Below are 23203 nucleotides of genomic sequence, written 5' to 3'. Positions count from 1 at the left end.
TTAGAAGATACATGGTAAGTGGAGTGAAAGAGGAGGGGGAGTGAATGGGCAGTAGAATGCTAGATGATTGGCTGAGTGTTTAAAATGGCTGAACGTATAAAAGGAAGAGTGAGAGTGGAATCTGGGGGGAGAAGAGAGGGTTGCTTGGTGGGGTTTGAGAGAGTTGTTTGCCAGGAGAGAGTGAAGGAGGGGGGTGGAGTTCGGATTAGTATTGAGTAAAACCATATGCTTATGTGCCTTAAGAAGAAATCTTGTTAATCTTGTTAGCTTTGTTATCTTTAATAAATACTTAATTTGGTTTACCAAAGGCCTGATCCTTGGCTGGGGTTTCACAGACCAGAAGGGAGGGTAAGGTAATGACCACGGCTGAAGGGGAACTGTAACAAATGGTGGCAGCGGTGAAGAGAATAACAATACCAGTATTCAGAGTCTCTGGGAATACTAGTATTGGGACGTTACTGGTGGTTGCCTAGCAGGGGGATCTGTTGAGATCTGTGCTAGAGCGGGGAGAGAAACAATAAAAAAAGGACAGTCCAGACTGGTGGAGTCCCTGGTGGTGCCTAGTGACAGGCAGTAGCCACGCGCAGGTAGGAACCTGACAGGGAGAGCCAGGGAAGGGCGTCACAGACAGCACCTTGAAAGTTTAGATTAAAACCTGGAGTAGATTCCACCGCCCCATTGACATGGAGCAACCAGCTGCCACTGAGCTGCCACTGTCCCCTTTGCTTGTGAGGATGGGAATACCTTCTAGAAGGTTAGCCTCTCTTGTCTGTTGCAGTGTCCAAGAGTCTTGTGGCACCTTAGAGACTAACTAATATATTCTGGCCTAAGTTTGTGTGGACTGAAGTCCACACCATCTGCTGCATGATAACACTTCCTGCATCTGATGAGGAGGACTCCAGGGATAGCCAATGTGGTGCCCTCCAGGTGTTGCTGGATGCCAGCACCCATCATCCCTGCTAGTTGGCCATGTTGACTATGGCTGATGGGAGCTGGGAGTCCAACAACAGCTGGAGGGCACCACGATGGCTACCTTTGGCTTATGCCACAGCAAATTTGTCCTTCTTTCAGGTGGCACAAGGCTCCTTGTTGTTTTTGCTGGGATAGGTAAGAATTTAATCAGGCCAGTGGCCCATCTCGTCCAGCATCCTCACAGCAGCCAACCAGATGGCCATAGGAAGCCCACAAGCAGGACCTGAGTGAAAGGGCACTCTCCCCACTTGTGAGTCCCAGCAACTGGCATTCAGAGGCATACTGTCTCCAACAGTGGGGGTAGGTCATAGCCACCATGGCTACTAACTTTGATGGCAACTTTATCCTCCATGAATTTGTCTAAACCTCTTTTAAAGCTATCAGAGTTGGTGGTCATCACCAACTCCTGCAGAAGCGCATTCCGTAGCTTAACTATGCATTGCCAGAAGAAGTGTTTTCTTTGGTCTGTCCTGAATCTTCCCACATTCAGTTTCACTGGATGTCCATGTGATGCCCCTGTATTTATAATACTGTAAATATGGTAAGTGCAGGTTTATTAGAGTATATATGGTAAGTAGACTGAGTGAGAGGGGGGAGTACATGGGCTGGAATGCAGGAGAGTGTTGTATTATGATTGGCTGAGCGTTTGAAGGTATAAATGAGAGGATGACAGTTGAGAGAGTGTTCTGTTGGTGGGAGTTCTGAGGGAGGCTGGAGTTGGTTTTGTGGGTTGGATTGGATTAGGCTGGTAGTGAGGCAGGTTATTGACGACTAGAAACATAAAGAGAAATGCATCTGATGAAACCATACGCTTGTTAACTATACCTTTAAGTAATCTTGTTATTCCTGTGTATATAAATAAATATTTCTTGGTTTACCATAACACCTGATCCTTGGCTGGGTTACACAGACCAGAAGGGTGGGGAAACAGTATCAACGGTGGCAGCGGTGAAGAGATAGTGTAACATTATCAGGTATCCAGAGCAACCCAGGGCTGTATGCTTTATAGGCACAAAGATACAGGGGGGTTGTGGTCTGCAAGTGCACCCAAACACAAAGTATCAATAGGCCTGGAGGAGACTAAGGCACAGTCTCAAGGCAATATTGAATTACTGGGAGTGACTGGTGGTGCTGCCTAGCAGTGGGATCTTGACAGATCTTTGCTAGAGCCTGTGAGAGAACCATTTAAAATCCAGGACCCTGAGGTGGAACTGTGACAAGGCGGTGGCCACAGGCGGGATTCTAGCAGGTGGTGGCCTGAGGTGGGATCCTGACAGTAAGGGTCCTGACAGTCCACCCATTGTAGTGTTATTTGAGAGGGAGAAAAACTTTTCTCTATCCGCTTTCTCCACACCGTGCATACTTTTACATGCCTCTATCATGTCTCTGCTCTAACTCGCCTTTCCTCTAAACTCAAACGCCCCAAACGCTGCAACCTTTCCTCATAAGGGAGTTGCTCCATCCCCTTGATCATTCTAGTTGTTTTTGTAGACCAGCCAAGACTGCATGACCTAAGAACATAAAAACAAGCCTTTTAAGCTGAGACCTATCCCAGTCTGCGTTTGTGTTAGAATTGCTTGTTAATATGTTTTTCTTAATAATGTTTTTAACCCTTTTTTAAAGGAAGTTTTTAAAGCTTTTTTAAAAATGTTCGTAACATTGTTTTGTTTTCATGTATTTTGAGGTCTGTTTTTATGGTGTTTTAAAGTGGTTTTAGCACTTCTGTTTGCCGCCTTGGGCTCCTGCTGGGAGGAAGGGCGGGATAAAAATCAAATAATAAATAAATGTAAGAAGAGTCCTGCTGCACCAGGCTTAGGGTTGCCAGGTTCCTGGCCTGAGACTGATCCAGTATCTTTAGGAGAAGAGAAAGTCAGCCAAGTGCAGGTGTTCTTGCAACCCTGCAATGGGAAAAACCACAAGGTGGAATTCTTCCTTCCCCCTGCACTTTTAAAGATACAGAAGACTTGTAGTGCTTAGAGCAGCCTTTCCCAAACTTTTCCTAGATGTTAATGGACTACAATTCCCATTGTTCCTGACCATTGGCCATGCTGGCTGGGGCTGATGGAAGTTGTAGCCCAACATCTGGGGACCCAAGGCTCGCTTAGAACATCTAAATAGGATCAGGGAGACCCAGATTCAAATCATGGTACAGTTGCCATCACTCTACCTACCTGACAAGATAGTTTGTGAGGATAAAACCAGGCAGGGGGACAAGCATGTCTGCCACACCAAACTCCTCAGAGGAAACATAAAATATAAATGTAATAAATAATGGCTGGAGAACAGGGTGCTGCCTGATCCTGCTGCACAGGGTGGAGGCAGTGTGGTGTAGTGGTCAGAGTGTAAGACTAGGACCTGGGAGGTCAAGTTTCAAATCCCCACTCGGCCATGAAGCTCACTGGGTGACTTTGGGCCAGTCATTATGTCTCTCAGCCCAACCTACCTCACAGGGTTGTTGTGAGGATACTATTAGGACATGCTGCCTTGAGCTGTTTGGAACAAGGGCAGGATATAAATGTAACAAAGAAATAAATCACTGAAGGTAAATGGCTTAATAACGGAGGTCTTATTTTGCCTTTTGAGCCAGGCCCCATGTTTGAATGCCCGTCATGCCAAGAGCTCACGGCTGTGCTCTCTCTCCACGTCCGGAGGCAGCGTGCTTCTGAATACCAGTTGCTGGAAACCGCAGGAGGGGAGAGTGTGGCGCTCAGATGCTGCTTGCGGGCTTCCCAGAAGAGGCATCTCATTGGTCACGGCGAGAACAGGATGCTGAACCAGCCCGGCGGGGGTTCTTAGGCCTGTGTATTTATTTATTTATTTATGAGCCCAGCTTGGATTGAGTTGGGCTTCTGAAATGCGCTGCGGTTTGGTTACAGCACGCAGCGTTGTGGCTTCAGCACATCCCGTTCCCTGTGTGAAACGGCTGCAACTTCCCGGCAAGACTGGCTGGATTTTATCCCGTCCCTTTGTGTGTTGCACGTCTCGCGTGGACTCGTGAGTCCCTTGCGGCTGGTTGATCTGCAGAGGGAGCCACCAGAGGGAGCCACTGTGCACCAGTTTGCTTCTGAGCGTTATACACCAGCTAGGACAGGGTTGGTTGCCTTTTTTTTTGGAACGTCTGCCTTGAGAAATAAAATTGAGTTGCAGGGCTCCCTGCTGAAGCTGTAGCATTCAGAGACAGGCGGGGAATCTTGGGGCCAAATGTGGCCCCCCGGGCCTCTCCACCTGGCCCTTGAAATTCTCCATAGGCCACACCCCTCACTGTCCCTGCTTGTGTGTGTGTGTGTGTGTGTGTATGGAAACAAGCCTACAGTACAAAGGTAAAATGTACATAGTTGCGCCATGTACCACTGGCATGTGGCCCTCAGAGGGTTGGTAACGTGCCCCTTGGACTGATAAAGGGTCCCCACTCCTGCATTAAGGAGAAGCGCCATGCTCGGCCAGGCCAAGGCCAATCTCGTTAAGCATCCTATGTCACAGAGTAGCCAACAGATTTTAAATTCCAGAAGTGACTCACCAGGAAATGGGTTTGACTTACTTACCCTTTGCCAGCAGGATCAGAATCCTATGGCCCTCCAGACACTGTCAGACTCCCAACTCCCTTCAGCCTCTGCAGCCAGCATGGCCAATGGTCAGGAACAAGGGAGCTGGTGCCCAGCAAAACCTGGAGGGCCACAGGATCCCTTCCCCATCTCATCAAGAGAAAAATCACTGTGGGGTCATATGCTTCCTGTACCCCACTCAGATAGGACCTCCCCCAATGAGTGCTGGCCCTATCACATCTGGAGCTCGAGACACCCTCACAGGATTGCCACCCAAAGAGGTGTCTCCTTTGGACAGACAACAGATTCAGGAGACCCAACACTCTGACTGGTCCTACCCACCTTCAGATTCACCAGAATCACCCCACGACTTGAGATAGTGGTGGAGGCCCAGCCCAGCCCAGAAGATGCAATGCCCATTTGGTAGAGTCCTTCTTGGGAGGAGGAAGCCAGAACTGACACAAGCGGTGGATCAGAGTCCCCCAGATTCCCCAGGAAGAAGTAGGACAGCTAGGATGAGTACAAAAGCTCATAAGTTGATGCCACACCTCTTCAGGCTATGCTCCCTGTAACTGTAGCTGGAGAGCTCCATGATCTGTGGGAAGGTTCCCCAGCATTGATGGTAGGAGGAGAATCTAAGCCATGCAGCAGTGGTGGTAACAGTGGGATATGTGCCTGGTCACAGCTTGGGTGGTGGTGGTCCTCCAGGAGTTCATCCTCCCCCCAAGGTTTTACACAATCAACAGTACATTCATATAGGAACACTTGGATCTGATGAATAATTCAATACAAATACAATTTTAGAAATATGTTTCTCCAGTTATGGCTGAATTCTTTCACACAAAGAGGACAAACAGGGGGCTGGGAATGCCAGGAAGATAGCAACAGTCAGGGAACACAAAAACATCTCAGCTTGCATAGACGGGAACAATGTGACGTGTGGAGAACGAAGCCTCATTCAGCATCGTCCCTGCCATGGTGTGGACCACACTCCTTGCCCTTAATCTTTTTCTTCTCCGTGTGTGATTATGTGGACGAGGTTCTTATAGTCCAAGTTGCCGGTCACGTCTGGAGGGAAAGCTGCAAACATTTGATCTACCTGTAGGAAGAAAGAGGTGAAGAGAAGTTCTCTTGAGGGTTGTTGTTTTTAAAGTTATGAAAATTATTGCTAGAATTGCCGCTTTTAAACTGGTGAAGTTGATATACCTAAGCAGAAGAAGAAAACGTGCATGGTAAGATGGGTGTTCAGTGGGACTTACTCCCAAGTCAGTGTGGATAAAGGATTTCATCCTCAATCATTTCAGGCTTTAGGCTGCATTCCAACGCAGAACTGACCTGAGAGGAAGTCCCATTCAATTCAGTGGGCCTTATAGCTGAGTGAGAGCCAGTGTGGCGTAGTGGTTAAGGTGTTGGACTACGACCAGGGTTCGAATCCCCACATAGCCATGAAGCTCACTGGGTGACCTTGGGCCAGTCACTGCCTCTCAGCCTCATGAAAACACTCTTCATAGGGTCGCCATAAGTTGGAATCGACTTGAAGGCAGTACATTTACATTTTTTAGCTGAGTAGAAAGGGGTATTTCATTGCAAATGGATTAACAGGGTGATCCTGTACAGGTTTCCTTGGAAGGAGGTCCTTCTGTGTTCAGTGGAACTTGCTCCCTTGTGAATGTTTTTAAGGAATGGAGCCTTGATGATGGTGATAATGATGATTCATTTTGGTTTGGGGTTATAATAGTAAAAGGGAATACCTGCAGGCAGAAAAGCAGAACTGCTGAGCTAGAAAACCAAAGCAGCTTTATAGCAATGGGGCTGTAACAGGTTGCCCCAAAGAATCCTAGGAAGTGTAATTTAATAAGGATGCAGAGAAGTGAGTCTCCTCTATTTGGTCAGACATCCACTTGCCTCCTCTCACAATACCAAAATTCCCAGCATTCCCTGGGGGTCAGGGGGCAAGCTGCTTTGTACCGAGTAAGACCATTGGTCAGTCTAGCTCAATACTGCCCACCCTGACTGGCAGCGGCTCTTCAAGGCTTCAGGCAGAGCCCTAACTGGAGACACCTTTTGCAAGCAAAGTGTGTGCCCTGCAGCTGAACTGTGGCCCTTCCTCTAAAAAGAAAGCAAGGTTCTAGTCCTCATGTTTCTGACCAAGGACTGAAGTAAACAGGAGCATAGGAACCGAGGCAGAACAGAGGTCCACCTAGCTCCATATTGTGGATGGTACTGACAGGCAGCACTTCTCTAGGGATGGAACTGGGGATCTTTTGCAAGCGAATCAAACCTGGTGCCGAAAAGATAATAGTGTTGGCGACGAGGTGCGCCTGGCGCCAACACTGTTATCTTTTTGGCGCCAGGTCAAGACTTTCCTCTTCTCCCAGGCATTTTAGCATGTGTTCTATATTGTCTTAAATTTTTAAATTGTGTTTTAAATTGTTTTTTAAAAGATGTATTTTAAATTGTATTTGTTTTTAGTTATTGTAAACTGCCCAGAGAGCTTCGGCTATGGGGCGGTATACAAGTTTAATCAATCAATCAATCAATCAAGTGCTCTGCCACTGACCTCTGGCCCTTCCACTTAGCAACCCCATTATGCCCTCTTACCTCCTCCTTCGAAAACCGCTCTCCTTGTGTCATCAGCATCTCTTTAATGCTGCAAAACAAAGCAGGAGACAGATGGGGCTCTTTGAGCAGGAAAGTCTCCCAGTGAAATTAGACCTGATTCTTTTCATCCCTGGACATGAAAAGCTTTGAGAGTAATGGAGACTGTAACTGCTCAAAATGCTGACATTTAAGGGGGTGAGGAACAGCTACGCCTGCGCCTTCTGATCAAGGGTTGCGACAGGAAAGGATGGATTTGAAAAGCGACAACATTCAGCTTTCGAAATGAGGGCCAACTTCCTTTGTCTTTTGTTCTCGTGTATGGTTGAAGAGCCCCCCCCACTTTTAGCCAACGGGAAGCTGGCTCCTGAGCGAGCCACCAATGGAGAAGCAGATGTGGAAGGCCAGCTCTACCATGAGACTGGAGGGATAGACTGCCTTAACTGAGGCAGGTTGCGGAGAAAGGTTTGCAAAAGGTCAGCAGTTAAGGCTGCAGTCGAAAGATGCCTACTCAGAAGTAACCTCCTTTGGGTTCAAGGGGACTTTCTCCCAGCTAAGTGTGTATTGGATTGCAGCCTTAGTTTATGATGTATTCCGCTATAATTTTATTTAGTTGAGAGGCAAGGACTGTGGTGTAGATTTTTGAGTCTTGATTCAATAGGGCAATAGGCCGCTAGGAATCAAGTAGGTTAGCCGGTTTTAATATCATCATCACCACCGTTGTGTCTCACCAAGCTGCATGGGTTCCTCTGCCAGAATTGCATTAAATAAAATGACCAAATTGGGAATTAATACATCTTTAATTTTGTTTTCCAAGGATTTGGCTTGAAAGCTGTCCTCCCCTGGCAAATTTATTGTTTTGCCATTTTTGGATAATTTTTGTCATTTTGTCCATTTTGATGGGGCCATTTAACAAATTTCTATGGTCTTCAGCGTCTGCTTCCATACTGATATTTTGCCAACTATCCTAAGATAGCTCCAGGGACATTTTCCAAATAGTCTGCAAACAGATGGGCTTTAGCATCATACATTCCTCATCTCCCATAGTTAACGGTCACAATACTTTTCTTCCATTGTCATTTTTAAAAAAAAGTCCTTGTGAAAATCCCCCAGTATTTTAGGACACAGTCCTCCTGATATACATCTGCATCATGGATTGTCAAACTGATGCATTCCTGTTATGCTCATTTTGATGCTGACTTTGGGAATGAGAGGGAGGGGAGGGGGGAGAGAGCAGCTGGGATGGTGCCAGGATCTTCTGGCCATTGGCCTGTGGCAGGGATGGCCAGATGCTGAGTCTCCAAAAGACACTTACTAGTTTGCCTTCAGGCCTTTGCCCTCTGGATCGAACACTTTGAACGCGTTCAGAATAGTCTCCTCTGGATCAGCACCTGAAAGGCACAGAGAGAAGTTCTGGGAAGTAAAGGGCTTTCTGAAAGCTGCCCTGTTCTTCCCACAGCCTGGGGTCGGGTGTGGCATGATGGCCGAGATAGTTGGGCTAGCTTCATATTTGATGGGGAAATAGCCCTGTTGGTGGCACCGCCCCAGGGGGGCTGCCCAGTTAGGGGTGACCCGTGGCAGGGACTTCTCAGTGCTGGCTCCTCCTTTGTGGAATGCCCTCCCTGGTGAGGTGCAGCTGTAGGTCTCATTATTAACTTCCAGGAGGAACTTAAACAAATTCCTGTTTACCCAGGCATTTGATGGCTGAAGGAGACTGTTCCTGGCAACCTCAACATTATTAGCTGTGAGAGCATGCAACAGTTTTTAGATGTTTTTTAAACTGTTTTTAAATATATGTTTATATTATTTTTGTCATGTTACCATTTTTGTGTTTGCTACCCTGGACTCCTTTGGGAGGAAGGGTGGGATAGAAATTTTATTTTATTATTATTATTATTATTGTTGTTCTCATTCTTGTTATCATTGGTTTTACTGCTTATTATGTTGTGTGGTCCTTTCTTATTGCAGATTTTCTTGTTAGTCACCTTGGGTGTTTTTCTCTCGAAAGGGATATATGGAACAAATAAATAATATGACACAAACATTCTACAGAGTTGCTCTGTCTCACCATCGTCCCAAAGGAACCCAGCCGAACCCTCCAGGCAGGCAGTGAGGAGGTGCTGGGAACCTCTCTCCAGAAGGAGCCCCTTGGGCCTTCTTAGTGGTGGCCCCCAAATTATGGAACGATGTTCCTGACAAGGTGCGCCTGGCGCCAACACTGTTATCTTTTCGGCGCCAGGTCAAGACTTTCCTCTTCTCCCAGGCATTTTAGCATGTGTTTTACACTGTTTAAATTTTTTAATTGTGTTTTAAATTGTTTTTATAAGATCTGTTTTAAATTGTATTTGTTTTAATGTTTTTAGTTACTGTAAACCGCCCAGAGAGCTTCGGCTATGGGGCGGTATACAAGTATAATAAAATAAATAAATAAAATAAATAAATAAATTGGCTTGTGGCATGCAAAGTCCCTCCCCCACTTTGCCTCACCCTCTCCAATCTCACCTTTCAGTTTCTCTCCAAACATGGTCAAGAACACGGTGAAATTAATTGGCCCAGGAGCTTCTTTGATCATGTCATCCAGTTCTTCATTTTTCACATTCAAGCGTCCTGCAGAAAGGAGAAATCTCAACAAGGTGAAAGAACTCCAGGGGATAGTTGTCAAGAGCCCATGGAAATATTGAACACCCTCCACTCTTTGCTTGATGTTTCATTATTTGTATATTTAACACCCTTGACGCTGCCTTCACAGCAATTTATGGTTATATTCTGTAACGCTTGTACTAAGTGGATGTTTTGTGTCCTGTGCTGAAATTTGCAATATATATATATTAAAAAACGGAAGCTCTGGAATGAGCATGTTAAGCCTGTGCAACAGCTATAGCCAATGAGGTGCCTTCCCAATGTTGTGGGCTACTATTGTTTATTTATTGTATTTATATACCGCCCATAGCCGAAGCTCTCTGGGAGGTTTACAATAACTAAAAACATTAAAAACAAATATACAAATTTAAAAACACATCTTTTAAAAACAATTTAAAACTTACACACGTTACAAGGGCAAATGAGGCAAGATCAAATGCACCTTCCCTGTGTGGGGCTGCATAGACTACAGATGCTCACCCACAGACTCACCGAGGAAGTTAATTTCTATCTTTGCACACATTATCACTGAGCAGTAGTTCAGGTCTTCTCATACACCCTCTTTCTCCTGCAACCTGGATCACGCACAGCGTCCCTCAACTTTCCTTCTCATGTTAGTTGAAGCTCCTTACAGATCTGCCAAAGAAGTCACTGAAGTGGCCCCAGCACAGACCTGCCTCAATTCTACCCTACTTAACGCACCAAAGATTCCTCTGTGGATTGCAGTTGCAGTCCAACAAGAAAGCACCAGGTTGGCTACTCCACATTAGAGGCCTGTCTCCACACCAATGGCAACCTACTGGCTGTGTCTGTTAGCCCAGCAAGGGGCGCTGTTGCTGCATGGGGCGGCAGAAACTGGAGAATTGTTGGACATTCCACAGTTACCACACATAGTTCATACAGGCTGGCTTTGGCTTGACTGGCAGAACTCATTGTCCTGGCTGGGAATGGGATTATGTCAACCTGAGGAATGTCTCTAAACAGTAACCTTCAGTCTTTGCATTGCAAATTATCCAGATTTGTGCATGTCTGATTTCCAGACTTTTGTGGGAGTTTGCGTTCTGGTTTTAAGTCTGACCTGGTACAGGATGAGGGTGGCTGGTGAAAGGTGAGGAAAAGGTGGCAATTGAAACTGGCTTTTTCATTGAAAAATCTCATGTATGAAATGTACTTATTTATTAACTAGGCTTCCAGACTGCCCTTTGTCTACCAAGATACCAGGATGGGAGCCAACCAATGTTTACAAAAATGCATGTATTAAGGAAAAGTATGCAAATATGTATGTGTGTGTATGAAAATAACATATAAAACTGCATTATATCAGGGGGAATTGCTTGCAAAAATATGTACATTAGTCAAAACTGTGTTTATTAGGAGGAATTTGCATTTGCTGGAGAATTTTCACGATGATTTGTGTGTTTTTTAAATCACAAATTGCTGCAGAAATGTAGGGAACTGAATTTAAGATTGGAAAAATGGCAAGGGTGAGAACCAGTATTGACAGAACCTTCCATCCCTACAGGGTGGTATATAAGGGTAAAGAAAAGTCAAACAAACAAATCCAATATAATGGCAATTAAAGATAAATCATCCTCATCATAAATAAAAACAATGGAGGCAGAACAGAACTGTAAAATGTAATGTTTGTCCTGCCTTGTTTACTCACTTCTGGATACTTTTTACTGTTTCTTTCCTTACCTAATGCAGCAAATGTATCTCTCAGGTCGGATTTGTCAATGAACCCGTCACGGTTCTGATCCATGATCGTGAAGGCCTACAGGGGGAAAGTGGAATGCAATCGTGGTTATTGGAGAAAGCTGTGATTTCATGATAGATGCAGAAATTGTTTTCCTGAGATTCTTGGCTTACTTTTTTCTTCTTCAAACAAAGGATAAAATTTCTAGTCCTATGGATAAAATGCCTGGTTAATATTTTTGAAAGCTGAATAAGATGAGCATCTGTGAGGACTGGTGCCTTTTCAGTCTTGGCTCCAGAGCTGTGGAACTGACTTCCTCAAGGGACCTGTCTATGTTCTTCCTTTTCGAGGCAAGTAAGAATATTTTTCATGCTGCCTGGTATTTTTGATTTAACTGGGAATGTGCTTTCTACTGTATAAGGCAGGAGGGAAGAGGGATTCAATTCAGTTTGTATTTTGTGCTTTTGAAACAATCTGAGAACAGAAACACAGCCATCCTTTGCAATTCACACTTCTCTGAATTTTGCAGGGCAGTTCTGTGGCAAAGAAATGTGTACACAAATGCATCTAGTGGGGTAAAGTGTGCATAAAAAGGCATTATATTAGGGGGGAAATGCTTTGCAAAAACGTGCATATTAGGCAAAACTGCACACAGGTGTGTGTATAATAGGAGAAATTTGTGCTAAAATGCTAATAAATTTTCATAGACTTAAAAACAAATTTGCAAACTGGAAATATGGAGAACTGAACTTAAGATTGGAAAAATGAGAAATGGAGGCCACCCGTTCCCAGCACTTGTGAATAGGGATGAATATGTCATGTTTAGTTTCTTTCCATTTACCATTTTCCCAATCCTCAATTCAGTTTGCATTTAAAAAAAAAACTCCACAAAAATTGGTCAGCATTGCTTTACAGTGGCAGCTGGTGCTCCATGCCAGAGGGGCAGTGGAATCCGCTACAGGTTTTAGCCTGAACTTTCAAGGTGCTGAACCCAGAGCAGATTCCACTGCCTCACTGACATGGAGCCTCCAGCCGCCACTGCATTTTTATGCACACTTTCCTGGAACATATGCATATTTGAACACATATTTTGGTTGGAGAAATGCATCTTCTTCCAGGCATTTTAGCATGTGTTTTAAATTGTCTTTATATTGTTTTAAATTTTAAAATGGTGTTTTAAATTGTTTTTAAGATATGTGTTTTAAATTGTATATTTGTTTTAATGTTTTTGATTGCTGTAAACCGCCCAGAGAACTTCGGCTATGGGGTGGTATACAAGTGCAATAAATAAATAAACAAATAAACAAACGAATAAATAAATAAATCGCAAAATTCAGAGAAGGGCAAATTTCAAAGGATAGCTGTGTCTCGGCTCACATCCAGTTTCAGGAAGTGCACAGGAAGTGTCTGTGTTACATGTTGAAATTGGTAGGAGTTTGTATTCTAGCATTTAAGCTCCAGCATTGTGAAGAGGTTTCAGGTCTGAGACCAGGCTTCAGATGAAGCCCCAATAAAGTCCCTCTTTAATTGGTTTTAGAACCTTTAATCTCTGAGAATGTTGCATCGCCCAAGGCATGCAATGATGTGTTTTAAAAAAAGAATCAGCCTAAGAGTGTAATAAGGGCTTGGTACCCGTATTCTACTCTGTTCTGCTGGGGAATACCTTTTCTGGCCTTAAAGCTGTTTGAGAAAGAGATTTTGGAGAGAAGTTGGCTCCTGGTCTTTGGAACAAGTTCTGGAGCTCTAAGCCTTTCTGTTCTGTTTCTGCCAACGTTCGTGAGAAGTCAATGAAGACTGTTCGTTGCTGGTATTATACCCTGGTGTTGCCCAGCCTGCAATGAGAAAGGGACTTCCTGGCACCTCTGGTGGACATGTCCAGGCGTGCACCCCGTTTGGGAACAGGTGGTGAAAGAAATTGGGGTTATTATTAGGGGAAACAGAGCCAGTGTGGTGTAGTGGTTAGAATGCTGGATTATGACTTGGGAGACCAGGGTTCAAATCAGTCCATTTCCATTTTTCCATTGGGGAAAATGTGACATTGGACCCCAAGCTGTGTTTATTGTCAATGTTTGAAAGGAATAATGCAACAATTGCATGGAAAGAGCTAGCAATTTTTTTCATGGTTGCAGCCCGATTGGTCATTTCACAGGGCTGGAAAAGATTCCTTATGGGTTAACTTTGGAGAGATGGTATTCAAAGGTGTCGTTTATTGCCATTTCGGAGAAGCTAACCGATCATTTAAAGACTCTTAGAGGCCAGGCAGACCCAGAGGATTTTGTTGCAATTTGGTGGAAGTTTATTTTACACATGAACAGTTTCAGACTTTCATTCTATCTAAGTATGAGTTTGTTTGGAGGAATTTGTAATTCTCTGTATATTGTCCTTTTGGTTCTTGTATCTGTTTACTCAGTGGATGCCCCTGATATGTTTAGATGTATTGGAAGCACATGTGACATCTACTGTTTTGGCCATTTACCTGAATTTGTATTTATTACTTGGTTGATATCTATGATATCCTTGTAATCAAAAATATTTTTTAAAAATTGACGGAGAGTCCTCTCAATGCACAATGTTCCGCCATCTGGGCTGATTTCATGTAACATATCTACACTTACAAATGTGTGCTGCTTTTCATTACAGATGTGGAATTCATACTCAGGATTGCGTACTCTTATTTTTGAAAAAGAGAAATATATATATATCAGTGTAAATATGAGTGCTCAGTTTAAGGTATGAAATTATGTTGTGATGAAACAATAATAGATTTATAAGTTCAATGATTGTTTAAACATTCATGCTATGTATTATCTATGTGCTCAAATATGTAAGAGAACATATTTTGTTCTCTTGTTTCTTTTTTTATTTTGTTTGATGAGTTCTTTTTGCTTTCTTGTTTGTATTTTCTGGATAATAATGAGAAATCCTTTGTATTTCTTTTACTCCCCTCCCCTTTATGCAAAAAAAAAAATAAAAATAAAAAGATGTGGAACCGAGGTTGAGAGAAAGGCCAAAGAAGACTGTATTGGAGAGTTTGTAGCAGAAATCAGATTTGACGATGGGACAGAGTGACTACCCAGCTCAACTCACAGCCTGAGCACTTTCTTAAAAGAACTTACTAAGGGCAGATCCACACCTTCCATTTAAAGCACATCCAACACTCATTCAAAGCACATGACTTCCCCCAAAGAATCCTGGCAACTGTGGTTTCCCCCTTACAAAGCTACAAATTCCCAGCACCCTTTTTTTAATCATTCTGTTTTTATCATTTTTAAAAGAACAGATAAATAACATAAGAACAAACTACAGTGTACTACAAATTTCACACATTTTGAGGCATTTAACAAGAGGATGGCACTACAGGTAGTAAAATGTTCCAGAAACTAACAAGAACAGCTTGAGACAGTTATAACTGTAATCTTTTTGGTAGATCACACCAGAAGGATTTGTGGATTTCCAGCAGTTTCATGCTGATCAGTGGCATAATTTGTGAGCAGATACCATGTACTAATTAAGGTATCTTTGGTTTGTGCTTCTCTGTTGATTTTATTTGTTTTAGTGAGCTTTTCAGCTAGTGCTAATTCCCAAATCTTAGACCACCAACCCTGCACTGTGGAGAGGTATATCGCCAATGTTTTGTGACCTCAAGACATGCTGCAGCCAACACAAACAGTATCAGTTCTTTGTCACACACTAGTCATAGCATCAGTGGCGTCACTAGGGTTGGTGTCACCCAGAGCAGTAACTCAGGGTGTCACCCCCATGGACCTCATCCTGTACCAGACCATACAGAAACCTTAGTAATGTTTTTTGTACTAATGTTACTCATAAATCGTAATTCCCGTATATCACTGAATGTAATGGCAATAATAGTGACATAAACAACTAGCAAAATTAAAATTACACCTTTAAATTACAATATCATACGCACAGCCTAAATGTATTTACATTTATACATAGTTTCATGTGGTTAAAGTGAAAATTTGGTAAGAAAACAATAGAATTCAAAGTAAAAATGTTTAAGAACTACATCAAAATTATGTTCATTTTTACACAAACACAATTCTTTGTTATGTTTACTCAGAAGTCCCATTAATTTACCGCACAATCCTAACCATGTCTACTCAAAAGTAAGTCCTAATGAATTCAATGAGGTTTACTCCAGGTACATGGGATCAGCATTCCTTTACTCCCAGAAAAGCAAGTACTGGATTAAAGCTTTCATATTGGAAAGGTTTTCAAAGCACTGCCCTCTCCAACAGCCCAGGGTCTGACTGCATGCTACACACAAGAGAAAAAAAACTTTAACCCATATTCTTATTATGTGGCCCTGAGAAGATCTATTGCCTTGTTAAGCTGAGTTGGGACTCTGAAAAATGCTTGTCAAAGTTGACTTTGAAAACTGGGCAGCACTTGACAGTGAAGAACTTGGAGGTGTGTGTCTCTGTGTGGTCACTTCTACTCCTTGTTTTTGAAGTATCCTGACAAAAGTGGTGACTTCCTCTTCAGTGCACAGTTAAACTATGGAATTTGCCCACAGATGTAGTTATGGCCATCAACTTTGGTGGCTTTAAAAGAGGATTGGACAAATTCATGTAGGATAAGGCTGTCAATAGCTACTAGTCCTGATGACTATGTACTACTTCCAGTATCAGAGGCAGTATGCCTCTGAACACCAGTTGCTGGGAATCACAAGTAGGGGGAGAGGTCTACTGCAGCCAGGTCCTGCTTGTGGGCTTCCACTAGGGTTGCCAGGTCCATGGCCTGAGACTGATCCTGTATCTTTAGGACAGCCTTTCCCAACTAGTGGGCCACCAGATGTTGTTGGACCACAACTCCCATCAGCCTCAGCCAGCATTGCCAATGGTCAGGAAAGATGGGAGTTGCGGTCGAACATCTGGTGGCCCACTAGTTGGGAAAGGCTGCTTTAGGAGAAGAGAAGGTCAGTCAAGTGCAGGTGTTTTTGCAACTCTGTAATGGGAAAAACCACAAGGTGGTCTCCCTTTCCCCTCCACAACTTTTAAAGATACAGAAGAACTCTTGGTTGCCAGGCCGGGCCTCTAAGAGGTCTTCTGTATCTTTAAAAGTTGTGGAGAGGGGAGGGAGAATTCCACCTTGTGGTTTTTCCCATTACAGAGTTGCAAGAACACCTGCACTTGGCTAACCTTCTCTTCTCCTAAAGATACAGGATCAGTCTGAGGCCATGGACCTGGCAACCCTAGCTTCCACAGGCATCTGGTTGGCTGCTATGAGAACAAGATGCTGAATTAGATGGGCCTTTGCCCTGATCCAGCAGGGCTCTTCATATGTGCTTTTGTTGTCCAACCAGCAAGCAAGAAGCAATCATCAGTTTTTCTGCGGTCAGAGCACCTCAGGCAGCCTCAATCATGAACTTCTTAAGATGTATTGATGTCTGGAGCTAAGCTTGGAGTTCATTTGTTTTTTCATGTTCTTTCCTGCAGTGCTGTCCCATAATGGCCCACTTGCAGCTCTCAGAAGTGTAGCCCTGCAAAGAGACTATTAAGTTGCAGAAGCCCAAGGCAGTGCCTAGCAACCATCTGCTGTACCCTGCGAGTACTTACCTGTTTTATCAGCCTACCTGCTTGTGAGTCTGTTTTCAGGCAGAATTGTTTCCACCTGCAGCTCTCAGAGGTGTGGCCTAGCAAGAGGATATGTAGCTGCAGAAGCCCAGGTGCCTGTTTGGTGCCAATGAGGGACCATGCTTATACAAAGCTGGCAGGGTCTACCTCAGCTGGGGTGAGGGGCTTCTGCTGGTGTAGGTATATCCTAGTTCCCTCCGCCTGGCATAAATACAAGTTGGATTGCACCTTAATTTGTCTGAATGTATGTCCATTTAAAACTGCCTTGAATATTGAGGATAAAAAACAAGCAATAACAATGAGGGAGATAAAGATGAGAAAGAGGACAGACCTCCTGTACCTTTAATTAATATCATTTGTAGACCACTTCCCATCCAGGATCCCAAAGTGGCATACAGAATAAAATCCAACATTAACACGTTAAAAACATATAAAATCAAACAAGTACTGAAATATATGTAATATTAAGATATCAACAGCAAAGAACAAACAAATGCCAGGGATATGCTCAGTATCTAAAATGGGCCAGTGACCCAGCTGGGGAAAGCCTGAGCAATGCAACGTGTTTTTCACACTTTTTCAGAAGCACTCTACTGTGGGTGCCTCCCCTATAGGAGTGGGGGAAAGAGCATTCCAAAGCATGAGTGCCACTACAGAGGCGGCTTGTTTCTATGTCATCAACAAGCAACACATCATAAAGTGGGATGACCCTAACAAGGCCTCTTCTGATGACCTTTATGTCCTAGCAGGTCTGTATAAGGTGCTCTTCTAGGTATCCAAGTCCCGAGTTCTTTAGGGCTTCATACATCAGCAAGAAAACTTTTAAAATGGTTCAATAGCTAATAGGCAGCCAGTGCAGTGCTTTTAGCACAGGCGTAACATGTGCACGACTGGATTACAACAAACATCTTGTTTGTGCCCTCAAGCCTCAAAAACTGAAACAGATCCCATAAAACTAGGTAAGACTCCACTGGACATCCATCTGATACTGTATCAATAGTATCAGTTCAAGGTGCCATAGGTTTTATCTTCAAAGTGTTTTAAAATTTGTCACAGCATGACTCGAGTGCAAGCATTCAATTTGCTGGGGTATATGAGAATAATCACCGCACCACTCGGAAAAGCAATGCTGGATGGCTACTGCTGCTCTGGCTTGAAGCTACACCTGCTGAAATTCCTTCTTTTACACAACTTTTAAAGGTGACATAACCTTGCCCTTTATTTTGGATCTGGCCACTCTAGTGACAAAATGAAATGTAAAAATCAAACAGATTTACAACTGGTTTTCAAAGCACTGCCCTCTCCAACAGCCCAGGGTCTGACTGCGTGTTACACACAAGAGAAAAAAAACTTTAACCCATATTCTTACTTACTCAAACTGAAGACCTCAAAACCACCATTTTGACGTTGTAATGAAGCCTAAGCACTGCCTGGGTCAACAAATTACAAGCCTGGCTCCCTTTATTAGCTACAATCCTGAAAGGGCGGGATTAGAGGCCACAGCCTGGAAAAGTTATTTTTTGAACTATAACTCCCATCAGCCCAATCCAGTGGCCATGCTGGCTGGGGCTGATGGGAGCTGTAGTTTAAAAAAGTAACTTTTCCAAGCTCTGGCTAAAAGCTGCTATACAGATCAGTTAAAAAACAGATTAAACAGTCGCGGGGGGGCTGACATTTTGGTGTATATCTCGGGAACCAGACAACCTAGAAACTTAGTTTTTTTTTTTAAATTGAAGCTGAGAGTCCAGAGATTAAGGTAGGCGTGGCTCTGGGTGTCACTCCCCTCTCGGTGTCACCCGGGTGCGGGCAACACACCCCGCACCTGCTTAGTGACGCCCCTGCATAGCATCCAGATATAATGAGAGCAGGGGCTAGCCTGGGATCCTTTGGGATTAGTTGTTGAACAACTGTTGATATTTCTTGAAATATCTGCTGCCAAAACGATTGAATTATGGGGCAATCCCACCACATATGAAATAGATACCATGCATATTGTAACCCCTCCAGCATACATCTGCGAGATCATGACACATTTGTTTTAGCTTGATGGGTACAATACCATCTATAGTCCCAGGCTATGGTCTGAAGGCACATGAGGCCACCACTTTGCTGAAGCTAAGCAGGTCTGGGTTTTGTCAGTGCCTGGATGGGAGACTGCCTGGGAACCGCATGTATGCCACCTTGGGTTCCATGGTGAAAGAAAGGCGGGGTATAAATGTAATAAATAAATAAATAAATAAATCTATATATGACTTTCAACATGGTTTCTTGCTCAGATTGCCAGGACTCTTAACAAATTACAGTTCCTATGATTCTTGTGGGGAAGTCATGTGCTTTAAATGTGGATGCCACCCCCCCCCAGGCCCGGCACCAAAAGGTGGCCAGGTTGGGCCCTGGCCAAGGGTTCCTTTAGCCGAGAGGGGTTGGGAGGGTGTTGCTCCCATTCTGCGATCTGCGTCAGGTCCTGCAATCCAATGCTGCAGCAGATCACAGAGCGGGTTCCCAGCACCCCCACATATATTTATTATTATTATTTGATTCAATTTCTATACCGCCCATAGCAAGCTCTCTGGGCGGTGCACATCAAGTAAAAACACAGCAAATACAATTTAAAACAACCTGGTGATCAGATTACAATTTAACTGTCTGTTAGAACATTAAGTACAGAATACTAAAATTTTAAAAATGTTAAAAAATATTATTAACATGTTAAAATGCCTGGGCAAAGAGGAAGGTTTTCACCTGGCGCCGAAAGGATAGTAGTGTAGGCGCCAGGCGAACCTCGTCAGGAAGCATAGGCAGCGTGGACTTCAATAAGCCCACCCCCACACCCCACCTACCTCTCCCATAAGGGTGAATGCTGTGCGTGCCGCGCAAGGATGCCTATCATCACCCCAAATGGCGGTGGAGGCTTCCCTAAGGGGCTGACACATCCTCCGCCATCTTTGTTGATGGCAGGCTTGTGTTCTATGTGTGCACATCATTCACATGACATGGGAGCTGGGTGGGGCATACGGAAAGGCTTATTGGCCCTGCACAACCTGTATCGGGAGGGATGTTGGGCTAGGGCATTGCAGGCCTGGGGCAGGCTGGTGCCCAAGGGCCCAGTCGTGCCTGGTGCCGTCCCTGACCCTCCACCAGTGCAACCTGTCCCCCTCTTGTCTTCTTGTATGCTCTTGACATACCTCTTTGAACTCCTGGATCTGTGCCTGTTCAAACATAGAAAACACATTGGAGTTTGCACCTTCGGCCCTCTTCTTAGCTTTTTTGGGTGCCTTTGAAGAATTCAAATGAGACATTTGTTATTTGTGGATGCGGTGGGAAGATGTGGACATGCAGGGACTCTCACTTGCTCCATCTGCCCAGCCAGCGAGATGATGATGGCAGTTTGATATACTGCTTGACACCCAGATGGCTTTTAAGCAGTTTGCACAACATAAAAACCAATTTCACAGCATTGTTAAAATACAGAAAAATTAAAAAATGCACCAAAATTAAAATACAAAATAAAACAGTCCCATTCAAACATGAAAATATAAACATCCATGATTCAAATATGCAATACACCAAATCCTGTTAAAACGTCCCATTAATTTATTTATAAACCACACTTCATTCTTCTCACAGTCCCAGAAAGAGAAACAACCTTTATGTGCAACAAATTTCATTTAAATATAAAATCAATCGATATACTAACAACAGAAGCACATCAGTCAAGTGAGAGGCATCACTTTTTGGAGCCTCCTCCCCCTGTCCATCTCAGCTGGTCATTAGAACTTCTTCTAAATCAGAACTTGAACCTGACTCTGCTGCTTATTTCCTTTTCCCTTCCAGTCCATTTTCCTTTTATGTCGCGTCCTTGTGAGTCATTTTAGAGAGATTTGTAAGATGCTCTGGGAGCTTTTTTTGGATGAAGAGCAGACACTTCCTCCCCCAATAAATAAATAAATAAATCTCCCTTTGGGGTCCATCAACCGCAGTACCCTCTGTAGGGACAAAGGAAGTTGCTTTATCCAGAGTTGAACCATTTGTCTATCTAGGTCAGTATCATGTACACTGACAGGCAGTGGCTTTTTGTGGTTTCAGGTTGAGGTCTTCCCCAATCCTATTTGTCAGGGATTTAACTGAGAAAAACACCTGAAGAAATGGGCAAATCTCCCTTTAAATCTGCCTAAACTGGCTGCCACCCCCACATCTTGTGGAAGCAAAGTCCACAGTTTTAACGTTGTGTTATACTAAATGAAGGTCTTTTCTTTTTGAACCTCCCACCCATCAGCTTAGACGGAAGACCCCGTTGGGTTCTGGTATGATGAGAAAAGACGACGAAGCCTGTCTAAGAAGTTGCCTTATCCTGAGTCAGACCTTTGGTCCAGCTAGCTCAGTATTATCTACACTGACCGGCAGCAGAGTTTTGGGCAGAGGTTTCTCCCAGCCCTATCTGGAGACAGTAGGGAGGGACTGAAGACGAGACCTTCTGCATGCAAAGCAGATGCTGTGTCACTGACCAGTGGCCCTTTCACAGGAGACACATCTTTGGACACAGGCAGAGATGTAGTTGTCCAGAGTCTCGGGGAAAGGTCTTAGACGGTTTCCTTTTTTGGGAGCAGGGTCCCAGGAGGGTCTCTGTGTCTCCAGCATCCCATGAGCCAATCAGCATGAAAGAGGAGTGTGTGAGCCCCTGAGAAGAGTCTTCTAATGTGATTCCTTGTCCTTTCCTGCAGATTGGAGCCGATCAGGGTGAAAGGTGAGTCAGCCGCTGAAAAGACTCTTCTCAGCAGCTAACACTCTCCTCTTTCATGCTGAGTGGCTCTTAGGGACATCTTTGTTGTGGGAAAGGGCATTCACAAGAATCTCATTCTCAACCCAGCAGCAAGAAAGGGGGAAGGGGCATGGCTGTGACTAACACGAAGGGACCCGGCACTTCTGAATGTGCCTCTGCACTACTGGTCATAGGGCTTAGTTGCACCAAACTGTGGTAACAGGTGCCTGTCTAATGAGGCACTCCCTGCTTTTGATCTACAGGTTGGCTTTACAGCCCCAGGCATATTAGATTGTAGAGGGACTGTTCTGTTTTGAAGCTTTGGGGGGGTTTTGGTCTTGTTTTTTTATTGCTTATTTTGCTGAATTTAAATTGTACCTATACATCATGTGAAGTTAAAGTTGTTCACACCTTTGTTTGCCATCCTGGTATCTTTTTATGAAGAGCAGTAAAATATTTCAAATATTAAAAAGGAATGAATTAAAACATTCTTGGCTAGTGAATCAGTTGCCTTTTAACTAACCTGTGCAATAATTTGCATGTTACTTACACCCCAAAAGAGGTGCCTTCGTGAGAACTGTAGGACGTTTTAAGGTATCCAACGCTAGAATAGTCTGGGATATCGCTCATTTTTAGAAGAAGGTTCTTTGTCTCTGGTAGGTTCTTTTTTCATTTCCTCTGCCAGTAACACACCAGAACCAAAACAGCCTCAAAGAACAAACAAGAGGTGCCAAAATGTTTAGCGTCCTCTAATTAAAACTATCTCCCACCAATTCATTTCAGCTGCAATCCTAACCCCACTTACCTGGGAGTAAGCCCCAATGAATTCATGCCTAGGATTGTGCTCTGAATCGAGCTGTTAGATCTTATAAGCTACCCCTGGTCCTTGAACATCCTGGCAAAGGGCAGTCGATCCATCGCTCAGTTTCATCTCTTAGCTGGCTCCTCTTCATTTGAGGATAAATGACCAGCCCTCTTTATCCAGAATGGGTCCTTTCTGGGACCCCCAACTTCTTCCCTGTGCAATCTAATGCCCCCCCAAAAACATTTCCCTCTCTGATCCCTTTACTCACCATTTCTAAGACCGAATTGGGCTTTCTATGAGGAATCCGTCAGCTGGTGCCCCCTGAGCTCTGTTTGCTGAGACAATAAATAGTGCCCATCCCAGATTAAAAATAAACTCATCTCCACTTTTGGCTTTAGCAGGTGAGGTGGTCGCCTGTCCTCCCTCCCATCCCCTTTGTGCCTTCTTAAATAACAGCTCATTGTCATGTGGTGACATGATGCGAGACAAATAGAGGCCCTCCAAGGTCGGAGGCAACCCAGGCGCCCCAGAGGGCTTCTCCATTTAAGATGCTGCAGCGAGAATAATAGCCGTGCACCTGTGAGTGTCAGTTTG

General features: G+C 44.1%; 1 protein-coding gene across 2 annotated transcripts; it reads right to left on the bottom strand.

Moving 5' to 3' along the window:
• Positions 1 to 5312: 5312 nt before the first annotated feature.
• On the bottom strand, positions 5313 to 22992 carry MYL2 (myosin light chain 2). 2 transcript variants are annotated; one of them, XM_061603310.1, is made up of 7 exons: positions 22878 to 22985; positions 20231 to 20320; positions 11451 to 11526; positions 9615 to 9719; positions 8428 to 8503; positions 7116 to 7164; positions 5313 to 5613 (listed from the first exon to the last, which is right to left on the bottom strand). In XM_061603310.1, the coding sequence occupies exons 1-7, from the start codon at positions 22878 to 22880 to the stop codon at positions 5515 to 5517; spliced, it is 498 nt and encodes a 165-aa protein (XP_061459294.1). In that variant the 5' UTR covers positions 22881 to 22985; the 3' UTR covers positions 5313 to 5514. The 2 variants fall into 2 exon arrangements, with proteins under 2 accessions (XP_061459294.1, XP_061459295.1); XM_061603311.1 differs by lacking the exon at positions 20231 to 20320 and having other exon boundaries at positions 22878 to 22992.
• Between the last annotated feature and the right edge of the window lie 211 nt (positions 22993 to 23203).

This window comes from Rhineura floridana, chromosome 19, assembly GCF_030035675.1.
Source record: "Rhineura floridana isolate rRhiFlo1 chromosome 19, rRhiFlo1.hap2, whole genome shotgun sequence".
NCBI classification, from domain to species: Eukaryota; Metazoa; Chordata; class Lepidosauria; order Squamata; family Rhineuridae; genus Rhineura; species Rhineura floridana.
This window is presented reverse-complemented; position numbering and strand designations above follow the sequence as displayed.

Excerpts from the sequence above, each read along its gene's own strand:
- MYL2 (XM_061603310.1), bottom strand. Across the intron at positions 11,527-20,230 it reads AGATCCAGGAGTTCAAAGAG|GCCTTCACGATCATGGATCA; the intron begins GTATGTCAAGAG and ends TTCCCCCTGTAG. Across the intron at positions 7,165-8,427 it reads AAAGGCCTGAAGGCAAACTA|CATTAAAGAGATGCTGATGA; the intron begins GTAAGTGTCTTT and ends TTTGTTTTGCAG.